The 13,043-nt window shown below is 36.5% G+C and overlaps 1 protein-coding gene across 2 annotated transcripts in view; it reads left to right on the top strand.

Annotated features, from left to right (window-relative positions):
- Window positions 1–803: 803 nt before the first annotated feature.
- LOC134244094 (FERM, ARHGEF and pleckstrin domain-containing protein 1-like) overlaps window positions 804–13,043 on the top strand; it is a 31,963-nt gene continuing 19,723 nt past the window's right edge. Inside the window, exons 1-8 of one of the 2 annotated variants that reach the window (XM_062726372.1) lie at window positions 804–848; window positions 1,337–1,434; window positions 1,815–1,941; window positions 3,190–3,277; window positions 3,591–3,761; window positions 4,147–4,307; window positions 6,040–6,111; window positions 8,565–8,875. In XM_062726372.1, coding sequence (XP_062582356.1) covers window positions 829–848; window positions 1,337–1,434; window positions 1,815–1,941; window positions 3,190–3,277; window positions 3,591–3,761; window positions 4,147–4,307; window positions 6,040–6,111; window positions 8,565–8,875 — 1,048 coding nt within the window. In that variant the 5' untranslated portion in view covers window positions 804–828. Of the gene's footprint in view, window positions 849–1,336; window positions 1,435–1,814; window positions 1,942–3,189; window positions 3,278–3,590; window positions 3,762–4,146; window positions 4,308–6,039; window positions 6,112–8,564; window positions 11,795–13,043 lie in introns of those variants that run through there. The other variant, XM_062726371.1, reaches the window with a different exon arrangement.

Below are 13,043 nucleotides of genomic sequence, written 5' to 3'. Positions count from 1 at the left end.
ATTTTTACCGGTCATGCGAATTTTAAGCCGGTTTTGCCGGCATGACACAAGTTAAAATCATGTCCCCATAAACATTTATGAAACAGAGTAAAATGTGCTCACAGTACCTCTAGTTCATTTTTTTTAAAAACACTCTTTGTCTTTTAAAAGCGTCAGTAAAACATTTTACTTGTCAATGTGTTTTTGGCCTTATTTCTTACAATCATGAAAATTAAATGGCGATCTTTTTTACAAATTTATGTGATTTGTTTAGAAATAAAAAACATCTATATTCAACTATTTTTACATGTTTAAAGACTCTGAAGATATTGCTTTTGATTTGGTACTGTCGTGAAATAAAAAGGTCCTTGTTTGTAAGATGTCACAGAGATGGTACTTCCTCCCTTTATAATGAGAATGACCTTTTAACCTTTTTTGACAAAAAACATTATTAAGGCGGCAGTTCATCACCTACAGCTAGTGGAGAGTGACTACTTTGGTCTGCAGTATGAAGATTCTCACGGGCTCAAGGTAAAACCTCGGGAATAAGGAGCATTACTTTGTTGTACTACACCAGGTTTTATGAAAACTAAAAAAATTCTCATTTCAATGTAATTTAATTGTCAATGCACTTCACTCTACTTTTCTCTGAAAACCAAAGGTCTGGCTGTCTCACTTTTCGTTTTTACAGTAAACATGTAATCTTTTTCGCAAAACCAGAGAGATTTAGTCCTGTGCATATGTTGCCACATACGTTGAAAATTTAAATAATATGGTGTTTATTGACTTTATTTCAGTGCTGGTTGGACTATTTTTAGCTCCCCTGAGGAGTTCCTGGTGAATTTTGGCATGTTGGAGGAGTACACAAGGTAATGTAAAATCTATAAAACAGAGTAAATTTACAGTGTAACCTCAAAATTGGCATGTTGGACAAGGTAAAATCATGTCTGAAATATAAAAATTATTCTGTGTTACTTGGTATTTGTAATAGCTTACTCATAAACAGTATTAAAGTTTTTGTTAATATCACTGAAATTACATCATCCAGGGATATGAAACAACAATGTTGAATAAGGTGCTTGGAGTTTCCAGATCATTTTGAAATATCTATAATATTTGAAATATCAATTTTCAAAGTAACAAAGTTAAGCTGTAAAACTGATTGTGTAAAAGGCATTCCTTAGCTAAAAGAATGGAACAAAATTAAGTGCTACTGTAAAAACTTACTCCCATATTATTTTTGTGTAAAAGGCATTCCTTAGCTAAAAGAATAGAGAAGGGATTTTTATGATGTGAAGTGTAGTAATGAAGAATTTAAAATTTGATTTTGTGAGTTAACGTTTTCTTTTGTTTGTAGGTACCTGTACAGTCTTCAGATAAAGAAGGACCTGACTAGTGGCTCCATGGTGTGTAGTGAGAACACTGCAGCTCTGATAGCCTCCTACATTGTACAAGGTAACAGTCTTAAGTCCACGGGGCAGGGAATCTAGCATTGTACTAAAATAGGCTTATATTGAAGTGCCAGTAATAGACAATTTTGCATTATTATAAGTATAATTTGTTAAACAGTGAAACACAATTATAACTCAGTGCCAGGGATGGATGATTTTGCATGATGAATATTTGTGAGAAAAATTTTCAACTTTGCTGAAAAAGTACTGTGCTTTAAGCTACAGTAATTTCTGTTTGGCTTGCATACTGAGTTTACATATATTTCAATTATTATGTTCAAGCTAGAACTTTGTCAAAGATTTTCATCTTATGATTATGTGAAAAAGATAATTTTTCAGAATCATAGTATTTCTGATAATTGTATTCCTCTTGTTTTTTGGCAGCTGAGATTGGGGACTTTATCATAGAGGAGTATCGAGATTACACGTACTTGAAGGTGCTGGGTCCATTTGTTCCAAACCAAACGGAGGACATGTTGAAGAAAGTCGCAGAGTACCACAAACAACACATGTAGGCAGTATTTTAGAAAAAAAAACTTTTGAGACAGTGTTTACAATGTTGTACACACACACGTTGGTCATATTAAGATCGACCAAATGTTTGTGCTTTTCAAATTGTTTTGGTCAACTTCAATTATGAGCCTTCATTAACCATTTTGACCTTTCAAAATATTGTTACTGGAATTTAAATTTGAAAAAAAAATTAGATATATATGTAAATTTACTACCTTCCTTGATTCCATGCTCAAAACATCTGCAAAAAAGAAGATAAAAAATCTCAGTTATTGATGTATTGATTGAAGCGTGAATTTAGGTACTCAATATATTTTTTCACGTTCAATCCAGGGTAGAAAATTTGAGAATTTCTGAGACTGCTATTATATGAAATTTCTAAAATGCACCTGAAGACTGCAACAAATTTTCATGGAAAATTTTTGACTGCGGACCTAGCAAAAAAGTTATCCTCAGCACAAACAGTGACCACCTATAGAGTCACCATAGTCACCATGGTTACCCTGTAAACAGTGATCTTTAAAAAGTTTGCAATAAGTATTGAGCCATTAACGGGGATATTTACTTCCTAACAATGACGGAAAAGAATTTCATTAAGAGCCCTTTATTGGGAAGTTATTTGTTCGGCAATAATTACAGTTTGATTTGTGAGAGGCCAGAACCATACAAAGTGTCAGATATTGATGTGACTTTAAGCTGCAGTTATTTGATTTTGTACGGCAGGTAATGTGCTGGTAAAATTGAAAAAATTATTTATTTCAAATGAATTAATGGATACCATTCATACATTTCATTTTGAAATTAAAAAATTCATTAGACTTGATTTGACCATTCATCATGTTACTATATATCAAAGTTCTCCAGGAGGTCATATTGCAGGAAGACTAGCTTAGACAGTGTTTTCCCTTAGAACAATATACTGGCCTTTGATCACTTTAATAGTTAAAAATGCCTCTCAGAATTTTTTTAAAATCAAAATTTTAAAATTGTTTTAAGGTTCACAAAATTATGTCATGAACAGAAAGCCTGTTTTAAATGATCTCTAACCTTTAACTTTGAACAAAAGGGAAAATGTTGCTAATGATAAGTCTTGGAGCCCTTTTGTAAATACTATTTAAACATGTGAGTTAGGGGTGCAATAAATGATTGAGATGTCAAAGTGAAAAAAAAATGTATCCATTTATACATGTTATATGTTGCAGTTGATTAAAATTCTAATGTCATTGATTGGCTGTTATTTTTACAGTGGGGAAAGCCCTGCGGAGGCTGAGGCAGGACTCCTAGATACAGCCAGAAAAGTAGAAACTTACGGAATGAAACTTTGTCCAGCCAGGGTAAGCTGGAAAGAGGAAAAAAATGGGGGGTGGGGGTGGGGGGTGGAGTATCTGAATAAGCTGTTAATATTTTGTAAAATTTTGCTTAGAAATTGAGACAAAAATGCTGTCAAATCTGTTACTATACATTCTCTTGACTCGAGATGATGATGATAAAATTAATATTTCTTGTAAAAATTTTGTAAATTTTGATCAAGGAAATTTTAACATTTAGTACATGTATTCACAAATATAAATGAGATACTATATATTATGTGCAGTGAATATGTGAATTAAGAACAATGACTTTTCATTCTGCAATTCTTTGTTACAGGACCACGAGAATGTGACCTTGAGTCTGGCAATAGCTCACATGGGCATCTTAGTCTTTCAGCAGTTCACTCGCATCAACACATTCTCATGGGCAAAAATAAGAAAACTCAGTTTCAAGCGAAAGCGCTTCCTCATCAAACTTCATCCAGAAACGTACGTCAGTGGACAGAAAGTAAGTGTTGGATGTCCGGAGTTCAACATTACCATTACATTTTCATAAATTCCATCTCATTGTTGCCCCCCTTCGAAGAAGGGAGGGCATACAGGTCCTTTTTGTTTGCGTTCATTTTCCTTGCAACCGTTGCACATACTGAAATGAAATTTGGTATACTAGTTTTCAACTAATTATTGCTAAATCTTATCAGTGACACGATTGGGAATTGCAACTCAATACCATTTATACATGCACAAATCCGCCTGCGATTGCATAAAATATGATTTATATTCAATATCATTCACTCACAAATTCAAAATGAAGTCCAAGTTGATGTACAATTATATGTACAAGATGAAAAAAAGTTTGTTTATCATTATAAATGTCTATGTTTTTTACACAGGGTTATTACAAGGACACAGTGGAGTTCTTCTTTGACAGCCGAGACTGCTGTAAGAATTTCTGGAAGAAGTGCTTGGAACATCATGCTTTTTTTCGCTGCCATAGAATCAAACCAGTGCCAAGAAACAAGACACGACTAGTTAGTCATGGTTCTTCATTTAGGTAAGTTTGATGGTACATGTACCTCCATGTCTTTCATGCCATTTAAATTTAATAATTGAAGTTTGTATGTAGAAACAGTTGCACCATATTCTCCACATATACCATATCTGTTTCAGTGACCATTAATAATGATGTTTGACATATTCTAGCTTGGAAGTGAAAGTACAGCTTTTTTATTCTGATCCTTTAATACCAAAAAGAAAGAAATATTTAAATGATTCTTAAAGAAAATATTTAAATGAAATGGCTTTTTTTAGTGAAATGACATTTAGTTAGGCTATCTAGAATTTTTATACCTCATGGCAACATACTCTGTTATTCTAACAGATGTCTGATGCTCAATAACGATGACCACCCCCTCCCCCAAACTGTATTATTGTATAATTTATAATTAACTTATAAGATTATGTGATTTACAAACATATTTCTTTTTACTCACACGTGTTGAGATTAGTGGGACTGAGGCTCTGAGCCAATATTGAAGGACTTGGATTTTTTCCTCAAGAAAGCTGGGTCGTAAAATTTCCATTAAGTGGGTACTATATCAGAACTGACTGCTTTATGAGGAGGGGAAGAATGTGTTAATCATTGTGTCATTGGTACCTAGAGAATTTCCATATCTTTGTGTGTGTTAATGGTTAACCACGGTTAATGGTTTCAGTGTTCTTTTTTTATATGATTTCCCCTTCAATATATGCACTTGACTTAGGCCCTTGACATCATTCAACTAGGATTATTATTTTAAGAAACTGGAAATGATGAGAGATATATTTCTAATCTCTATGCCCCCTTTTCTTTTTTTATTTGGAAAGGGGGGGGGTCTGGTTAGACCATATGAATACTCTGGAGAAATTGTACAGCTCTATTAGCCAGATGCTGAAAAAAAAATGTCAGTGGCTCCAATTGAAAATTCAGCCTGGAAATTTGATTTTTACTGAACATGCAAATGTCCTTCATAAAGTTTGATTAACTGGGAGATAATGTGACTCCTTGATGTGGTTTTATGCTCTCTGACACGAATGTTGATTTGATTATGGCAGATACAAGCAGGGATATTCTGTTATTGATTGTTAAGTTCTTTTGGTGTTTTGTAATGGTTATTCTAGCAAAAAGTGGGGAGGGAGGGGGAGGATAGAAGGTACTTAGATTTTTATTTACCCCACCACCCATACATTTTTAATTACCTTCTCCCCCAACTCCCCTGGCATCAGATACAAAACACTTTTGCTACAGCAGTAGGAAAGATCATTTGAAATGCTGTCTAATCCATCCTGAACCAATCTTTTCTGGAAAAGGTCTAATCCATGTACAAAATATCCCTTGAGCATTCATAGGTTTCATATTAGTTTAAAAGACTATTAAGCAAATTAGATACTAAAAACTAAAATATGAAGGTGAAATACAAATTGTGGAATAATCATTATTCATGGGGGGACCAATTTAACATTTCTTTTGTAACTCTGTCGATTCATGAAGTACCATAAAAATGAGTATCCGTAAAATAGCATCCCCATGAACAAATAAATTTTTGCTTACCCATAAACATTGATTTCAAGGAATTGAAATGATCCTACAGTATTTCTCACCTAATGTTCGGGGGAAGTGGGGGGGGGGGCATATGAAGTACTTTCACTACTTTGGTTTGGTTATGTAAAATTTTCTTTGTTTATTGTGAATGATGAAAAATGAAGTTTTTTTGATCCACCTCTGTATTCTATTGATGTCTTTACAGGTATAGTGGAAGAACACAGAAACAGCTGATGAGCTATGTACGAGAAAACCCCATTACTCCACAGTTCCAAAGGTATCTATCTCAAACCCCTTCACTGTTACCATCCTCAAGTCATTGTCACTGGCTACCATGTGGAGTGTTAGATTGTCATTGGCTACCATGTGGTGTGGTAGATTGCCATTGGCTACCATGTGGAGTGGAAGATTGCCACTGGCTACCATGTGGAGTGGTAGTAATGGTTTTCAATGATTTCTAATCTTAGCCTCTTGCTTATAGGAAACTCTTAGTTTGGCATCATTATAGGGGCTTAGTTTATATGTCTTATGTTAGGGATTTTTAATGCTGGTACGTTTATACACTACTATATAAACTTTTTAGATATTTGACTTCTCCTTCAGAAACATACAACAATTTTTTTATGAGCTTAAAACTAAAGGGGATATTTTCACACCATGCTTTAATCCAAGAAAAGATAAAGGATGGGGGTGGGGGGGGGGGGGCTTCATGAAAATTCTCAAGACAAAGAGTGCCAAATAGGACATATGTTAAGGATCTTTTTAAAAGTGTATGCTTTTTTTCCTGGTTAGCAGTGTGGTCCAGGGGTTTTTTCAAATAGATCTATTTGTGGACTTTTCTGCAAAACTCTCAAAATCCAGAGAATTTTTAGAAAATATTTATATTTGGGAAAAAGAGTCAGCCCAAAATATTACATGTACAAGTAAAAAAAAAACAGGAAAGTATGGAATCCGGATAGGGCCACGGAGTTCACTATCGCATCATCGCACCATCGAGGTTTAGGTCGATAGTGCGATAAAGAGATAATGCGATGACGATGAGGCGATGTTGCGATAGCGATGAAGTGATGGTGCGATAGCACGATGACGATGATGCTATGGCACGACAATGCGATGACGATGGTGCGATAATGCGATGACGCGATGGTACGATGACGCGATGGTGCGATAGTGATGACACGATGATGCGATGACGATGAAGCGATATTCACTATCGCTCAATCGTGCTATCGCACCATCGTCATCGCGCCATAGCATCATCGTCATCGCGCTATCGCATCATCGCTTCATCGTTATCGCACCACCGTTTCATCGTTATCGCGCCATCGCATTATCGCGCCATCGACCTTTAAGTTGATGCTCGATGGTGCGATAGTGAAGTGCGTGGCCCTATCCGGATTCCATAGGAAAGACTTAAATTAGTTTTTTTTTATCATGTGTTAAGGATGAAGTGTGCTCATTGTACTGTATAAGCAAAAGTTTTAGCGATTTTTATATTATCAACAAAAGTGTTGAAATAGCTAAAATTTTATGTCTCTAACAATTAATTGTGGGTGAATGATGAAATTACTTCTTGCTAAAAATATATACCAATTTTAAAAAGTGAATTGCAAATTTATGTCTCGCTAAAAATTCCACTTACCGTATTCCGTATTTTTTCTGTATTTTATCAAACAACGCTTAGACTAAACAGGAAGTAAGTGGACTTTGTTGTAGACATTTGTCAGAAAAGAGTCTGTCTTTCGTTCCTCTTTCTTAAAATTTTTTACTTCAGAGAATCTGTTGATATTGTGTGTAAATGTTATAATGTGTTCCCTAGCCTTTGTTTTATGACTGCTGAGTTCTTAATGCTCCAATTTTTATAATGGGAAAACAGGAGCTACAGAATTGGACCGAAGCATTAAGTGATGAGATGCATTATTTATAAGAGCTAAAAAATTTCCTAGGATACATGTCACAGAATTTTGACAAAAACTTTTAATGGTATTAAAATAATATAATCCCCATCCCAAAGCACAGAACTGCATTAGCTCTATGCAGGTATTCTCGTTCATCATATAAGTCTCAAAAGGGATTGATAATATTATTATGTCCGTTGAAATTTACGCATGAGTTATTTCCCTGTAAATAATGTCTTTGTTTCATGACTATGAGCTCACTGTCCCATTATGAAATCCAGGAGATGACATAGAACTACTAGAGTTTTTGTTCCACTAGAAAATTTAGCCTTTTTATTGGTGACACACATAGACCTTCATACTTTCATTTGCTATGGCCCTATAAAGTGTCAGTTTTGGTTGTGTGTCAATTCTAATTTTAGTCTGGATGTGTGTTCCTCATTTGACTTTGTGGAAACAGATGTCCTTGAAATAATTTTTTTTTATATACTTCATTTGTATAATAGGTTCTTTAAAGTTTTCAGCAGATAGGATTCTTCAGTTGTTAGTATTTGTCAATGTGCATATAGGTAAAATTTGGTAAAGCTTTATTCTAATATAAAGTGAAAAGTTGAATTTTTGATATTAAGTAAGGTCAGTTGATTTCTCTTGGTAAAAGTAACTAGCTTGTGTCATCAAAACATCAGGACATGAAAATATCCACATAATAATAGACAAAGCTTTTGATTATTTTGATATTCACCATTTAATAAAATGACACATTATAGATTTCCCCAATAGAGTTTATCTATTTGCTGCCAGTGTCTAACTTTAACACTTTTTAACATTACAGATCTGTTAGTGGTAGGATCTCCTCCAGTCGTAGTACGAGCGTTACACCAAAGATCACCTCCAAAACAATGATCCACAACACGCCGGACACCAACAACAGCCTGGCGTCGAGCGGTTCCCATCTGGCGCAGATGGAGCGGGTGGTGACCCCTGGTCGGAGTGACCACAACGACACCCAGAGTATGGACAGTTCACTGTCCGGGAGCCACTCCCTCCACTCGCCCAAACTGGACCACGTTCAGAAGAGCCGGGAGGGGACCCCCGGGGCCGAGGAAGAGGGGGAGCAGGAGGGGGAAAACAATCCCCTCAGAGGTGCCAGTTTTCTTGTTACTAACTCTGAATGTTTAGATACTAATTCCCATATCTTGTCAGCCAATCACAATGTATATGACAATGGTAACCTTGTAACTGATGATCCTAAGTTTTCAGGTGGTGGTGGTGGTGGTGGGCATAATAGTATATGTACTAATAACGGGAAGGTTTCTTTAGTTGATAATGATGTTTCTGTAATAAATATAAAAGCAGGGGAAAGAACTTATTCTCATGAGCACACAGGAAATGTTTCTCACCTTAAAGATGGCAAGAAAGTCATGTTTGCAGAAGATGTGAAGGATTCATCGCCGCCTTCAGAAATGTCAGATTCTTCTACAGAACAGAAACAGATGACGAGTCAAGCTGGGAAGTTTGTCATTACATTAAATGAGGAAATACCAGCAGGGACTTGTATTAAAGTCAGTGTGGAGATGTCCCCAGTGAAAGAAATCCCTAACTCCTTAGAGGAGAAGGAAGGTATGACAAAGACGGACACGGTGGATCAGTGTGTTGTAAGTGCCAATTCTTATCATCAGGATTCAGTGGATCACTGTGAACCTTCTGCAGCATCAGGAAGTGTGGAGGAGGGCAAGTCCGTAATGGTTACCTCCCCTCACGGGGCATCTCCCGAGGTAGATAGAAATGAAGTCAGCAGCTCAGACGATCTCATTGAAGACATTCCATACTACCTGGAAAGGAGGCTGTATGAAAATAATGGAGCAGACGTTCAAGAAGCGACCAAAAGTCCTCCCTTCATCAGGCGAGGAAGAAGCTCTAAGAAGAGAAGACCCACCAACATGCAGATTGAGCATGTTAAGGTGTACGAGGGGGGAAGCGAGTCCAGAAACGAGTCGCCTGTGTCTGGGAGATCGGTGTCCTGGGACAAGGTGAAAAGTATGTCACCTTCAGGTAGGTCACAGATGAGTAGATCCCCATCCACTGGACCGCGACATTCCAGTAAATCCTCACTAGAGAGGTCTCCGTCATGCAACAGAAAGTTGGAGCTGGTTAATATTCACCGACTCCCACCAAAAGACAGTTTCTCTTCTGTAGATGATACCACTAGCCCAACCTTGGAGAGGGATGTCATCAGACACATACAGACAAGGGGAATTCTCAGCAAGAGTTTGTCTTTTAGAGGGGAGAGTGATAGGAAGGTTAGGAATCCCAATCTGAGCAAAAGTAAATCATTTCATGGAGAAAGAGATATCAGGAATAAGATTCCGAATGGGGAGGTGAAATTTATCGGTGAACTTCACAGAAAAATGAGTGAATTTGCAGGGAAAAAACAATTAGATGAAGAGAAACAAGATGCTTCCTATAAAGATAAAGAATTGAAAAATAAGAGAGAGAAAGATAGTAAGTCAGTTAGTCCAGAGGTGGAGGAATCTAGAACTCCAGAGGCTGCTAGATGTGAGGAGATGCCTGTGTGCCTGGTCCAGGGGCTTTCAGAATGTATCAGACAGGATTTAGACCAGCCCTCACAAGCTGCAACTTTTCTAATTCAAGATAAAGGCCCCCCTTCTAGAAAACCCAAGTTAAAAAATATCCCATTTTCCACATTCAAGCCTGTGGATATTTCCACAGGAGCTGAGTCCAAGCCTGGCAATAGTGGGATGGGTGATTCAGAGATGGATACCAAGAGTGACTATGGTTCACTGCCGTCTGCTAAACACGCAGACAGCAAGAAGCCACTAGAGATCCGAACACAGCCAGGAGAGGTGGTTTTCAATCCAACAAATACTAAAGTGAAGCCTGCCCAGTCAGAGGTGGATCAGAGAGATAAGTTCTATGGTCCTCAGAGACCCAGGAAAGTAAGCTTTCACAGAGAAAGAGGCTACAAGTATAGCTTTGAGAGTGTAAACGATCCTCCTGCATTTGCTTTAGTGGACTTGTGTCATTTTGATACCCCCCGACAAGGTCCTCCCAAGTCAGAGTCTACAGATGTTCTGGATGTCCTCGAGCGTTTGGAGGATGAGGACATGGTGGAATCCGACACATCTGAGTCCTGTACTTCCTCTCTAGACTCTGATGCCCAGAGTGAGCACAGCAGCAGTGACGAGGAAAGTCACAAACAGGACGAGTTCCTGAAGTTTGCCAAGAGTCTGGCCGACTCTGGGAAGGAAACCACCAAAGATTCCGGTGTGGGGGTGGATGAAGGACTGGTGAGAGATCTTTCATTAGATGACCCAGGGGAAGAGGACAAAAAGACTGAGGGTGTGTCAGGGGAGAAAAGTGAACATAGTGGGAGGTCCCCCTCAGACACACTCCCCGTGATCCCTGCCTCACTGACGGACTCTAGTCTGAGCTCGGTGGAGTCCGACAGTGATCGACCCCCGGGGTGTAAGAGGTACAGTCTTGATCCCCTGGCTGACCTGGAGAATCCCAGTGTAGCAGACGTCGATACTTCCTTCAGCGATTCCTCATTAGAGGAGGACGGGGATTGTGGAACAGAACAGAAAGGAGGCTTTGTCATTCCAACCTTGACCTTCAGTCTCCCTTCCAGCCCCGATGTTTCTGTTGGAAGTCCGCAAGAAAACCAAAACAACGAATTTGGGTCATCTTATTGTTGATGATACAAGTTTCTAGCTGTGTAATATGTCAATTATTGTAGAAACTACTATTTTTTGTATTGAAGCTGATATTTCATTTGTAGTACGAACTCATCTGTAAAACAGAAAAGGAAGAGTATGCCAATAGGTACAAGGGTGTTCAATTTTTTAGCACTATTACTATAAACAATTTAAAAAAGGGAGGTCATTCAAAGAAAATGAAGTTCAGTTGTGATATGATGACTATTTCCCTATAAAATGTATGCATGGGATTTTCCCTGCAACATGACTTGGCAACAGTAATTTGTTTCCAATTTAATAAGGTTTAAATGTTTACCATGTTTGCATACTTCGTAGTGGTATGTATCTATCTAGAGGGACATTTCTCATTAGAACTTATGTATGTATATACAGCTCAACGCACTTTTTAAGCTCACATGGTTTTTCGCACAAATTAAGGTCACATTGCTATAAATGTAATATGTAGAGAGACAACAAAATGCATTTTAAAAGTACTTGTTTACATTATATGAATTTTATTTCATTTACTAAAACATAATTTACACAAATAAGTTAATAGAACTATGATATATTCATGGCTAAAAAATAACGACTTTTCCCATTTGATTTTTTGTTGTTTCTTGCCAATTGTTGCTGTCGTTTTTTCCGTTCTTTTGAAATCAGTATATCTTTGCAGAAACGTAGACATGGGCACAGTAAAGCTTGTGTAATTAGTATTTTCTGTATATTCTAACTCTTTAGCGCGGGATGATAAAAGTATTTTTCATCTGTTTGACTGCTTTTTGTGTTAATAAGGTAGCATTTTTCAGAGTTACCTTCTAAAATCTAGAATGCAAAATTTTAACGTTTCAAACCGTAAATGCAATAGAATTTTCCTTTTCATAGAAAGAATATATACTTTTTAAAAAATTAAACAATACTTCAATATCCTACCATAAAGTGTTGTTTCTTTCTGCAATGTTATATATTTTTCGGCGCTTCATTTCGACAAAACTAGGAGGAGTATAGTAAATAAACAAAGAATTTTTAAAAATACTCAACTTTAAGAAGAAAATTAAAAAATTTAAACTACATGGTATCAATAAAAGCTCGTATCATATAATTTGTAAAAACCTATGGTAGAATCCTATAGTAGAAACATCGTACCATTGATTGATTAATTCCCTTTTAATACATCCACTTTAGAAACTTAAGATAATAATTTTAAAGGACTTATGTCCTTGACATTATGTATGTAATATTACGTAGGGCTTTTTCATCGTGCTGAAGTTACAAAATGGTAATTTTTATAACAAAAATGTGACCTTAATTTGTGCGAAAAACCATGTGAGCTTAAAAAGTGCATTGAGCTGTATATATTTCATAATTTGGATTGTTATTGTTTTGAATACACATTTAAGCACATTTTTCTCATTGATTATTTGTAAAAGTGAAAGGGGTCATATTTTTTAAGTTCATTGCTCATCAGAATTTATTGGCTGCTCACATTCTAGAATAAACAGAAATTCTGATGTTTTGGAAATTATTTTGTTTTTTATTCAGGTCTCATTTTTTTTTTCCACCTAGTCTTCTGATCTTTTTAAGGTGTATTATAG

This window comes from Saccostrea cucullata, unplaced genomic scaffold (genome assembly GCF_032062105.1).
Source record: "Saccostrea cucullata isolate Sc308-1 unplaced genomic scaffold, CSIRO_AGI_Scuc_v1 ctg769, whole genome shotgun sequence".
Taxonomy (NCBI): Eukaryota; Metazoa; Mollusca; class Bivalvia; order Ostreida; family Ostreidae; genus Saccostrea; species Saccostrea cuccullata.
This window is presented reverse-complemented; position numbering and strand designations above follow the sequence as displayed.